The sequence below is a fragment of the Glycine max genome, chromosome 12, assembly GCF_000004515.6.
Source record: "Glycine max cultivar Williams 82 chromosome 12, Glycine_max_v4.0, whole genome shotgun sequence".
Taxonomy (NCBI): domain Eukaryota; kingdom Viridiplantae; phylum Streptophyta; class Magnoliopsida; order Fabales; family Fabaceae; genus Glycine; species Glycine max.
This window is the reverse complement of record NC_038248.2, coordinates 8,675,618-8,688,570: the sequence shown is the minus strand read 5'-3', so window position 1 is coordinate 8,688,570 and position 12,953 is coordinate 8,675,618. Positions and strand designations below refer to the sequence as shown.

The 12,953-nt window shown below is 33.4% G+C and overlaps 1 protein-coding gene across 4 annotated transcripts; it reads left to right on the top strand.

The window, feature by feature from the left end:
- The first annotated feature begins 328 nt into the window (after positions 1 to 328).
- On the top strand, positions 329 to 8,122 carry LOC100782260 (homeobox-leucine zipper protein HDG2). 4 transcript variants are annotated; one of them, XM_014764653.3, is made up of 13 exons: positions 329 to 705; positions 1,241 to 1,483; positions 1,906 to 2,108; positions 2,272 to 2,389; positions 2,486 to 2,674; positions 3,017 to 3,463; positions 3,869 to 3,970; positions 4,172 to 4,372; positions 4,601 to 4,775; positions 5,313 to 5,584; positions 6,516 to 6,611; positions 6,726 to 7,126; positions 7,787 to 8,122. In XM_014764653.3, the coding sequence occupies exons 2-12, from the start codon at positions 1,373 to 1,375 to the stop codon at positions 7,095 to 7,097; spliced, it is 2,286 nt and encodes a 761-aa protein (XP_014620139.1). In that variant the 5' UTR covers positions 329 to 705; positions 1,241 to 1,372; the 3' UTR covers positions 7,098 to 7,126; positions 7,787 to 8,122. The 4 variants fall into 4 exon arrangements, with proteins under 4 accessions (XP_014620139.1, XP_003539872.2, XP_014620141.1 ...); XM_003539824.4 differs by having other exon boundaries at positions 330 to 705; positions 7,781 to 8,122; XM_014764655.2 differs by having other exon boundaries at positions 331 to 705; positions 1,889 to 2,108; positions 7,781 to 8,122.
- The last annotated feature ends 4,831 nt before the right edge of the window (positions 8,123 to 12,953 follow it).

The following is a 12,953-nucleotide window of genomic DNA, read 5'->3' as shown; positions in this document are numbered from 1 at the left end:
TATTAATAATCACATTAAAAACATATTTAAAATCACATTAAAGCACATTAATGACATTTTCAATAGTACTAAGAACTCTTTCAATTCTTGAACCAATATTACTCTTATCTTAATGGAAAATACTCTACACTTATCCGAACGAAAAAACTGCAAAAGAGAAGAAGAAATGAATGGAGTGACACGCACAAATTAATTTCAAGATACCAGCACTTAGCAATTTAGCATTTGTTTGGTAGCCGTCATTCGTTGCATTGCATTGCATTTGCATTTGCATTGCACCGTCAACTCGCAAAATATTTATAAGTTTTATACTACACCAAACCAAAAAATATGCTGCGTCTCTTTCTCTCTCCCCTCTCTAGCAATTACACCTCTTTTGCCCTCCATTAAATGCAATTGCACCCTCTCAATACGCTCTGCAATTACTCTTCGCTGCCACATTTTCCTCCATCTGTTCCCCACTTCTCTCTCTCCTTCAATGCCCTTGTCCCTCTCTCTTCTTCTTCTTCTTCTTCTTCTCACTTTCTCTCTGTAACACCTTCTCTTCATGATATAGCTTCTTCACCTTTTTTTTCTTTCTTTTCTTTGTTACCATATATAAGTAAACTAGATTCCATAACTGTCCCAAGCCCTTCCTTCAAAAGGGTCCTCTCTTTTCAACCCAAAACAGATCTACACCTTCATCTTCCACCACCACTCTCACTGGTAAGTGCTAAAAAATATTGATAATAAAAGCTTCTGTCGCAACCAGGGTCGCGGCGTGTTTGTGTGGAACATTCATGTTTTGTTAAGGTTCTCTAAGGTCACATTTGTTTTTTTTTTTTTTTAAACGAAACTAATGAAGCTGTTTGGTACATTTTGTGAGTTCTACTAACATTTTCCGGGTGAGTCGCTTGCAGCTAGGGCTGTGAGAAAAGGAACGTTATTAGGTCTGTAAGAAAAAAGAAAATATCCTGAAATATAGGATGCGTTGTAGGATTCTCCGAGATCTTCGTGTTGTTTTATTTTATAAATAAAAAAGTTTTGATTTTGTTTTGTGAAAAGGCAAAAGATCAGATAAGGGTTACAATATTTCTTTTCTTTTTTATTCTGTTTACATATATTGATGATATATATATGCATAGCGTATATTTGTTTCGAAATTTTGATAAGTTTTTATCTTTTTAATTTTTTTTCGGCCGTTTGTATAACTGAGTTTTGTAGTAACACACTGACTCGCTTTGACATTGTCATCTGACAGAATCCAAGGGCTCAACCTCTTAAGCTTTTTCTCTATCCAAGAACCTCTTAAGAGAGAGAAAGAATAAGAGAAAGAGAAAGTGAGAGAGCCAATTCTACATTTGTTGGTGGTGGTTTTTGAGGCATGTGAAATATGCAAGCCGGTATTATGATGATTCCGGCGAGAAACATGCCTTCGATGATAGCAAGAAACAACAACGTTGTAGGGTTTTTTGGATCATCTGCACTTTTCACTCTTGCCCAGGTCGGTGCTTTTTAACTTTTCACCTTCTCTTTCAACTCTTTTGACTCTTACCTTTTTATTTTTTTATTTTTTAACCTTTTCAAATTTTCACTTTTTTAACGCTCTCTCTTTTGAATCACAAATTAAACAACCCTTTTGTTTTGTACAACCAACCAGGCCAAATATCCTTCTCGATATTACAACTCCGCGTTTTCCCCAAAACTGCGTTATTTTCTCCATAAAAAAGTCAAAAGAAAAAAATTACACGTTTTTTTTATAAAAAAACAAGAAAGAAAAGAAAATAAAATGTTGATGTGTTTGTGTCTTTTTCTCTGAGAGAGAACCGTACTATACTACATGTGTTTGAATTGTGTTTTGTTAGATTGAGAAACTATAAGCCTCTCCGGAACCTTAAAAGATCTATAGCAATAATAATGTTCCAGCCGAACCTGATGGACGCGTTGGAGATGGGTCAGAACACTTCCGAGAGTGAGGTTCCTCGAATCCTAGAAGACGAGTTCGACAGTGCCACCAAGTCCGGTAGTGAAAACCATGAAGGTGCCTCTGGTGAAGACCAAGACCCTCGTCCCAACAAAAAGAAGCGTTACCACCGCCACACCCAACACCAGATCCAAGAAATGGAAGCGTAAGTTTTCCCAAATAAACCCCAATTTCGTGATATTTTTTTGATACCAGAAATAGTTCTGTTCATGTCAGATAAAAAATTCTTTTTTGAGTATTTAAGTTCAAACTTAAACTTTTGGTTAAACTGGAGCAAATAAAAAAATTGGATGAATTTTGTTTTGCAGTTTTTTCAAGGAGTGTCCGCACCCAGATGACAAGCAAAGGAAGGAACTGAGCAGGGAGTTAGGGTTAGAGCCATTGCAGGTTAAGTTTTGGTTTCAGAACAAGCGTACTCAGATGAAGGTATATTTGTATATCTTTGGTGCATATATAGTAGGTTTTGCTTTTCTATTTTTGTGAGTTGTTGGTAAAGGGGGTGATGGAGTTTTGTTGTTGCAGACACAGCACGAGCGGCATGAGAATACAAATCTCAGAACCGAAAACGAGAAGCTTCGAGCAGATAATATGAGGTATAGGGAGGCTCTTAGCAATGCTTCGTGTCCTAATTGTGGTGGACCAACCGCTATAGGAGAAATGTCATTCGATGAACATCACTTGAGGCTTGAAAACGCAAGGCTAAGAGAAGAGGTACATCAATTAATTAAGTAGAGCTAACATTTTATGTGTGTGACACACTATGTGTTTCAATAATTCTATGGCTACTATTCGTTGGTCCAAGTATGGACCTTAATTAAAATAAATATTAAAAGAGCATGCATTGTCCTTTTTAATGAGTGCATGCACCCAATTCAACTCATATTATATATATTAGCAATGACCTAACATGCCCAACAGTTGCAAACCCCAAAGGGATAGTTTTTTTTTTTCTTCTTTTTTCTCTATTCTACTTGAAGTCAATTTTGTTCGAATTGGGTGGGACATTTGATTATTTCATGACATTTTTTGACTTTTTGATTTATTTATTTTCAGATTGATCGCATCTCAGCAATTGCTGCAAAGTATGTAGGGAAGCCAGTGGTGAACTATTCAAATATTTCTCCTTCTCTCCCTCCTCGTCCGTTAGAACTAGGGGTTGGTGGTGCTGGTTTTGGAGGCCAACCAGGGATTGGTGTGGACATGTATGGAGCTGGGGATCTTCTTAGGTCAATTAGTGGACCCACTGAAGCTGATAAGCCAATAATCATAGAGCTAGCTGTTGCAGCTATGGAGGAGCTCATTGGGATGGCACAAATGGGTGAGCCTCTTTGGTTAACTACCCTTGATGGCACATCCACTATGCTCAATGAGGATGAGTACATTAGGTCTTTTCCTCGAGGGATTGGTCCAAAACCTAGTGGCTTCAAATGTGAAGCTTCAAGAGAAACTGCTGTTGTTATCATGAACCATGTCAACCTCGTTGAGATTCTCATGGATGTGGTATGTTTCTATTCTCTTATTCTATTTTCAAAAAGGTTTTGTGGACACCATTCAGGTGTCTTCCCTGGAGAGAAAAAGAAAGAAAATGTTCAAGGTACACGTATGGGTGGAAAGAAGAGAGTCAAAGAGAAAAGTTAAAGGAAGAAACTAGGACTCATAAATATAATAAATGATGTGATAGAAAATGAAAAGAGATAAAAAATGATAAATGTGACTAATATGATGTTGCAAGAAAAGAAAGATCAAAGAAACTGAGTGTTAATTAAATGTATGTTTACACTCGTAAGGTGTTAAAAGATTGTAGTTGTTATACATTATTATTTGTCTATGTTGTGCTCCTGAAATGTGTTATTTCAAGCCCTTATTTCTCTGGACTTTTACATTTGATTTCTTTGTTCTCTTCAGAACCAATGGTCCACAGTGTTCTCTGGTATAGTCTCAAGAGCCATGACTCTGGAAGTTCTATCAACAGGGGTGGCTGGGAACTACAATGGTGCCTTACAAGTGGTACATATTTACTATGTTAAAGTAGTTTAATTAACTTGCAAGCAATTAGAGATATAAGGCTGATTGAATAATTAAGAGAAGAAAAGGAAGGAGCAGAAGGTCGCGGGTTGAACCCCTCCTACTAGTAAAACTAACATTTTAATAACTAACATTTGTAAAAAATAAAAAAAATACAAATGAACCTATTGTTTGTTTCTGCAGATGACAGCAGAACTACAACTACCTACACCACTTGTGCCAACTCGCGAGAGTTATTTTGTGAGGTATTGTAAGCAACATGCAGATGGGACTTGGGCAGTTGTGGATGTTTCTTTGGATAATTTGCGCCCAGGTCCTTCAGCCAGATGTAGAAGAAGGCCTTCTGGTTGCTTAATTCAAGAAATGCCAAATGGCTATTCAAAGGTATCAGACACTAATATAATATACATGGTAGTTTTGTACATGTTTGTCTTTTATTTGTATTTTTCTTCAAAGGTAAGGTTGTTGAACCAGTGACACCGGTTACACTGACCTTTCCTATAACCTTGTGCACTAGGCCGTACCTTTTATTTTATTTTTTTCTGTTAATTTTTTTTTATCTACAAATATTCTTAGTTAATGTTGGCTTAGTCTGTAATCTCTATTTATTAGGTCACATGGGTTGAGCATGTAGAAGTGGATGATAGAGGTGTTCACAATCTTTACAAGCAGCTTGTTAGCTCTGGACATGCATTTGGTGCAAAACGTTGGGTTGCAACCTTAGATCGACAATGTGAAAGACTCGCTAGTGCCATGGCAACAAACATTCCCACTGTAGATGTTGGCGGTATTAATAAAATACTTATTCTCTAGTTTTACACATTCTTTAGTTTTGAAAAAAAATAAAACATTCTTTTTAACACACTGTTTTTTTAATTAGTTATATTAATTATAGGATAATGATATCACAAACATTCTTTTGATATTCTTTTTTTATCTCTCTTTATCATAGATATTATATCACATGGCAATGGTATATATATTTTTCAATCTCTCTCTCGTCAAGTGGCATAAAGGTGTTCATACATGATGCATTATTCTTAATTAAAATTAATTGAAACTCTTAAAATCAAATTAACAATGAGATTCAAATAAAATGAGATAAATAACTTTTTTTTTATGAAAACTACTTTAGTAATATAAAATGTTATTATATTGTTTGTTATTCTGTACTTATAAAATTTAGCTTATGATAATGTTTGAAAATAGTGTAGCTATTACAAAGCACACATTGGCACGTTGCTAGCATTCCTAAAAGTCTTTGATGGGGACAATTTTGTATCTTAAAATTAACTTTTGATTCTTATATACTATGGTACTATAGTGATAACAAACCAAGACGGGAGAAAGAGCATGATGAAGCTGGCTGAAAGAATGGTGATAAGCTTTTGTGCTGGAGTGAGTGCTTCCACTGCTCACACATGGACAACACTCTCTGGGACCGGTGCTGATGATGTAAGGGTTATGACCAGAAAGAGTGTGGATGACCCTGGAAGACCCCCTGGCATAGTTCTCAGTGCTGCCACTTCTTTTTGGCTTCCTGTTCCACCTAAACGAGTCTTTGACTTCCTCCGTGACGAAAACTCTAGGAATGAGGTATGTGCAAATTTTTTTAAAAAAAGGCTAAGTTAATAGCGTTTTAGGGTCCATTATTGGGTGTTAGTAGGCCCATTATTAATTAATAGACAACCTTCATCTGGTAATCTTGCTTACTTGATGGATTTATATTTATTAATTATGATTTGACTTGCCTATTTTTTTCACCAATTATCTTCTATCAAATGCTTTGGATTACATGCATATCTTTTTCACATTGCCTAAGACAGCATGATAGATACTCCTCCTTTTCAATAAAGGCCCGGGATATGCTAAATGAAAAAGTGTTAGGTAGAATAACGATAGATATCTACTTTTACACAAACAAAGCAATTTACATTTAGCTGGTGTTTATTATCTAATTGGTCCCATTTCATTTTCTGCTCACCTATGTTCTGAATCTATTGATGTAACGTGATTAATTTATGTCAACAAAAATGTGTACCATGCATATTTGTGTTAGATAAGAAATTCTTCATTTTTTTTCTTTTTTACGCACGTCTTTTCACAAATTAAAGAGCATCAACTTCTATTGGAAAAAAAATTAAGTTCAACGGTGAACATATTAAGTCAATGCGATCTTAACAAAACTTATTTTTAATTAAAAAATAGAATTAAGTTAATAAATCAAGAGTTGCTCTTTGACTACAAGCAAGTGCTGTTACAAAATAAATGTTATTAATTTTTAAAGAATTTAATTAGAATTTGCTTTATATTTCTTGAATTTTTTGTAAAAATTATTTAAAAAATTTAATTATATATTTTTATATTGATTACTACATGAAAATTAAATTCATTCTAAAAATTATAAAGCATATGTAAGCATGTGTTTGTGGGTCAGTCCTAATATCTTGATCTTTATTTCTATTTAGATTTAATTTGTATATTGTTTCTTTGTCATTTTAACATTTTCAACCCCTTAAAACGACAGTGGGACATTCTTTCCAATGGAGGAGTTGTCCAAGAAATGGCACACATTGCAAACGGAAGAGACACAGGAAACTGTGTATCTCTACTTCGAGTAAATGTATGTTATATATTATATCTTATATATGTATATTCATTATTTGTCAATTTGAAACATTCCCAGTAAATTAAACTGAGTGAAGTGTGACTAATTAACTATGTCATAACCTTGTAGAGTGCAAATTCGAGCCAGAGCAACATGTTGATATTACAAGAGAGTTGCACCAATTCAACAGGCTCTTTTGTCATTTATGCTCCGGTGGACATTGTTGCAATGAATGTGGTTCTAAATGGTGGAGACCCAGATTACGTGGCACTTCTTCCTTCAGGGTTTGCTATTCTCCCTGATGGAACCACATCGCATAATGGAAGTGGTGGCATTGGCGAAACTGGCCCTAGTGGTTCTCTCTTAACCGTTGCGTTTCAAATATTGGTGGATTCTGTTCCAACCGCGAAGCTTTCTCTTGGATCTGTGGCCACTGTGAACAATCTCATTGCATGCACTGTTGAGAGAATCAAGGCTTCTTTGTCTGGTGAACCTGCTTGATCAGAGCTTCAAGACTTTTGGATTCTGCGGTACGTTCATGATCATGAAACCTATTCAAGCTTTATTAGCACACGTGCACCTGTGCACGCACTTTTTTTTTAATTTCTTTGATTTTTCACAACACCTTGATTTTAGGGGTGTTAGGAACTTGTTTTATGCTTCCTAATGCATGTTGGGTTTTAAGAATTTTTATCAAACTATGTATACATGCTTGGAGAAGGGTTTATCTAAATTAAAGTAAATTAATTTTTTGAATTCAGAACTATAATATATGTCATCATATATAACAGGAAAAAAAAGGTTGGTGGAGGTGTTAACTCTGTCACACTTTGATAGAAGAAAGAATATTGTAGATGTCATACATGATTGGATAAGAAAATGAAATAAAGAAAAAGGAGTTAATGGGGTATTTAGAATATAGAAATGTTCATTAATCATGCATTACTTTTAAATGATTTTTTAATATTACATTTTTTTCAAACCCCTAACTATCAATTATTATTTTTCAATCTCTTTCTTCTTATCGTATGATATTTTTTTCTTCTTCTATCTCTTTCACATTAAGTGTCAACTAATGATTTAGATATCTAAATTTCATTTTGCTTTGTATATGAAACTCTTCAACCTATTCTTGCTTCTACTATTCTACTAATTTTAATGTTTTATTTTACTTGACAACTCAGTTGCAGTTTACAAGAAGGATCAACGGGACGCATTGCATTGTGGAAAATTAAAAAGTTGGTGTTGAACCTCGGCTTATATTACAAAGACGGGGAGAAGTCAAGAGCGCACCTTGCATGATTCCTTCTCAGTGCCCCAAAAGAGTTCTGAGAGGATTAAGGTTCGGGAATTGACTTCCCTAGCTAGATATAGTAAACGTTAAGAGCACATTTTAAGATCTTGCTACCCTTTACCATTTCCAAGACTAAAATATATATATAGCTAGCTAGGATTAACCTTTTGAGTAACTAGGGTTTAACATTAATGTAAAACTCTTGTCTTTTTCAATATCTGATTTTGTGTGATTTAGAAGTAGTAGCACCGGCACTAGTTGGTGGGAAAATTTGCATTTAGTACGCAGTCTAATCTCACCAAACCTCCTTTTTGAATAGGTTTTGAAATGGATTTAACTTTTCCTTTTTGTGAGTAAGTTTACACTAAGTAATTAACATAATTAACATAGCTCATCATATCTTATTACTTTAATCTCTTATCCTAACTAAAAGTTGAATTACGATCGGCTAAATAGGATAAGAGTTCATTTCTCTCTATCTATATGGTAACCAATTAATTTATATATATAAGAAATAAATATACATTAAGATTATAGTATAATTAATTAAATTAGCTAATTTTAGTATCATAAAATTTTAATTAATAGTATTATAAATTTTAATAATTTCAAGAATATCTATAGAATTAATGATTTAAGTACGTAGTAGTTTAGATATTTCTTTAATAAAATTGACCATACTATAAAAGTGACATCAACAAACTATTAATGTTTTAATGAAATTGACAATTACGTCTTATCAACAATAGCTTGAAGTTGAGATGGGTAATCAATACTTAACCCAATAAATGTCCGTGACAAGAAAAGCTAAACGAGGGAGACAATCAGCTGTTCTATTTGCCCTTCTTTTTAATTACCAAATTAAGACTATGGAAATTAGATAACCTGGCCCAATGCATACGATCTTTAAGCACACCTGCAAAATAGCTTCTTCTACTAAGCGAGAGTGACATTTCCAAGCTATATGAAGTTTGTTGGCAATCGGTTTCATATTCAACCAAAGGGAGACACAATGTGATGCTGTCTTTATTGACCATCTAAAAGCTACAGTTTCATCAATTTTAGGAGAATAACAGTGAGGAATACAAACTGCAGCATATGCCACAATAAAGTTTCATCAAAATTGGCCTTGTTCACCCTATAAAAAATTTGCCACATATGGAGATTTTCTATGTTGCAAAACCACATTAGACAAAAGAAGAAACCTGTCTCATACTCCAAGTCATTTAACTCCAAACAAGTATACACCCACTCTGCAAAGTTAGTATTCTCATCTACATTCACCCGTCCCCCAAAAGGAGAAGAAAACCAAACTCTTCTAACCTCTTCACACATGATCAAAGCATGGACCCCGGTTTCCTCTTTTTCTCCACACCTGGGACAAATTGGATCGACCTGGATGCCACTGATCTTATGCAATTTCTTCTTGATGGGAACAGTAATTTGACAAGCTCTCCAAGCCAAATTTAAGCATTTATGCAGCGCTTTCACTTTCCATAATTTTTTCCACAAATCACTAGGAATTGAGCTAGATGCATGAGGCTTGTGATGGTGTGGTATTTTTTATAGCCTGATAATAGGCAGATTTAACGGTATAAATACTATCATTCCTATCAGGGGCGGACCCACGTGCTGGGTTGGGGGGGGCATGATATAAGGATATAATTCAATTTATCAGATATTTAATTTCCTTTTTCTTGGATAACAGTACGTAGTATATACGGCCCTGTGCGCTAATTCATTGGAATTAATTTAGGATTAGACCAACGTTCACGTAATTATATGGGGATTGCAACTTTTAATTATAGATTCTGATTTTTTTTATGCGTATAGTTCATGAAGGCAACAAGTTTGAAGGCTTTTAGCATTTATCTCTTAATTTTTTTAATTATAAAATCAATAATAATCCTTTTTAAGAAATTTTATCTAAATATTACATTTTTATCAAATTTTAGTTATTATACAATCAGTTTTTATCTTTTGACTTTTTTAAATTATAAAATGAATAGTAATTTTATCTTCTTTTAAGAAACCTTATCTAAATATTTTATCAAATTTTATTTATTATATAATCAATTTTTATTTTCTTTAGACTTTGTTAAACTCTATTTTTCTTGTAATTGAAGGAGTTTAGTTATTGTTCAAATCTCATATTGGACTGCCAGAAACACATAACAGTTGATAATCACAAGTTACAACCACGACATTAGCAAGAGGCAAAAATTGAAAGATACCCCCACAAAAGAAAAATATTTTCAATTTTCTATGTTTTATAATTAATGTTTTAGTATTTTACATTTATATAAAATAAATATAATTGGCTAATTATATATTATTTTTTATTCTAACTATATATATAATATACTATAATATTCGTAATAGATTAAGGATATTGAGACAAATTATAAATATTTTGTATAAAGATTGATAATATATTTTTTTATCAAGTTGATAATATATTTGTTGCATGAATTTTTTTGTTTTTTTACCCGTCATTGGAGTCTGGGTCGGTCCCTTATCCCTATGCTTCCATATTAGAAATCACTAGAACTCTCCATATTTAAGGGTAAATTCATAATGGTACTGCATAAAGGCTCATTGAACATAGATCTAACCTTTGAAATGCCCCATTGACGGATGGAAACATCAACCAAGTCTGCCACCAGTGTGGACTCGTCATAGTTATTTAAAGGTGCAGAATGAATACAATTGTCCACTGTGTTTGGTGTCCATCTATCCTTTCAGATCCTCGCTGATTGACCATTGCCAATTCTCAAAGCACCTTCCTCCACTAACTCCTTAGCTGACAGAATGTTGAACCAATTATAGCTGGGTCAATGATATATTTTTGCAACTAGAGGATTAGATCTTGGGTAACATCTTGACTTTAGAATCCACACAACCAGAGAATCCTCATTATATTCACCAATCTCCCCTATTGTTTTGCAAGCATGCATGTCCATATTAAAGGCCTTCATACACCTAAAACTAAGACCACCATTAGATTTTGCATCAGTTAACTTATTCCAGCTCATCCAATGCGTCCCAGAAGAATCTCTAAGTCATACGTTCAAGTTAATTGCACAAAGAGGAAAGGAATTGGTAACAACTCATGATGTAAGTTGGGATCGACTGAACATCTTAGATAAAACTTTCTTCTTCCAAACCCGGGCTCTAACAAACTAAAACACTTCAAATTTTGGTCTATCAATGAGGGTTGGTTGGCCCAAATATCTAACAAGGTCTCCCACTGGCTTTACTCCCATAAGCATTTCTAGCTCATTTACTCTGAAACTCAGTACATTTCATCTGCAAAAAATAATGAGCTATGGAGAGTATACAGAGACAATTTTCCACATTCATTCAATCCTGGTCAACCCTATGGACAAGGAGTGTGATTTTTTTTTTTTTTTTTTTTTTGCTCCATTTAAAATTTATTATATAATTTATATTAAATATTAAATTAAATGTGTATGTAATTTTCTTTTTAATTTCCGACGCATTAAAAAATGTGTATATAATTCCTGAAGGTCATTTTTGGCCATCACTTAAAGGATAACTGGTAAGTTGTGTTGTTTTTTGGCAACGAATTTCAAGTAACCTATTTGTTGCTCCAATATTAGGTGATTTTTGCTACTGTTTTTAAAAACAAGCCCCATGATAAGTCTATTAAATTTATTATTATTTTTAATTTTAATGTTTTTAAACGTAGGGACCTACATTTCACGATCTCCGACGAAATCTCACAAGAAAATGACTTGTTGGCTATCTTCAGCTATTCCAATCTCTTGAAGCTTCCAACTTCCGACAGAATCTTTCGAAAAGCCATTGCTAGAGACATCGAGAACCAGCAACAGTACATGATCACATTGGTTAACCAGGGCAGAAACTTGCCACACACAATTGCGCTGAATGTTCAAAACCTCAAGAATGCTGGAACACATGGTGGCTTGAGGCCACGCGAAATCTGTGAACCCATTAAACCCTAACTAAACCATACAAAGCTAGCGATGGTGTTTTGAGCAAGACATTGCAAAAAAACATAAGTGGGAACCACATAAATTGTTTCGTGTGAGGGACAACACACTTGAAGCTTGGAGAGACCAAAAAGGTCAACGTACTTCAAATGAAGAGGAAGTTCTCGGGGATTTCCCCCGATGGATCATTGCCAATGATGTTGAGAAAATGACGATTGAGCGAGCGAGGTTACAGAACTTCTATGGGAGTCTGACAAGAGAAGGAGTTGGACCCGAGGCTAAGCCTTCGAAGAATGCCGTTCCAATTTTATTATATTTTAAAATTTAAAAATGATAAAAAATTTCACTATTCCTAAAATTTAAACGGTCGGTCAGAACTTACAACTTAGGCCACGTTAACTTCAATTGGACCAAAATAATATGATTATAGTATTTTTAAAAATTAAAATATCTAATTGAAATTTTTAAGAATTGAGGGATGGAATTCAATTTTTATAAATAATTAAGGGATTAATACTACAATTAAACCTACATTATCAATTAAGCCTACTTTTCTATATCTCAATCGAGAAAAAAAAAGAAAAAGGAATGCAATAGAATCTGAAAATCTGCACAACACAATAAGAAAGGAAGAGATGTGATCGTGGGTAAAGAGAAGAGGGAACTTTGATTATTTACTTTTTTTCTTGAAAAGACAAGTTAAATTATAAGATTGTCCGATCCTTTTCTTTACCTGGAGTTAACATTAAGGAAATCAATTTTTTTTCCAAATAAAAAAGGTGTTTAATATATATATATATATATATATATATATATATATATATATATATATATATATATATATATATATATATATATATAACTTAAATATGTTTTAGGCTCTAATAGTAAATTTTGTTTTGATTCTTAATAAAAAAAATTTGAATTCCTAATAAAAGGAAAATTTTGTTTATGGTTTTTGTTAATTTGTTTTAGTTGTTCTAATATATTTATTCTTTTATTTTTGTTACTAAAATTTGTTGATATCATTTGTTATTAGTGTTTATCAAATATTTTTAAAGAAATTAATATAAAATGAACTAGATA

Coding starts and splice junctions, on each gene's coding strand:
- LOC100782260 (XM_014764653.3), top strand. CDS start 1,373: ATGCAAGCCGGTATTATGATGATTCCGGCGAGAAACATGCCTTCGATG. Junction 4,373..4,600: donor TGCCAAATGGCTATTCAAAG/GTATCAGACACT, acceptor TCTATTTATTAG/GTCACATGGGTTGAGCATGT. Junction 4,776..5,312: donor TCCCACTGTAGATGTTGGCG/GTATTAATAAAA, acceptor ATGGTACTATAG/TGATAACAAACCAAGACGGG.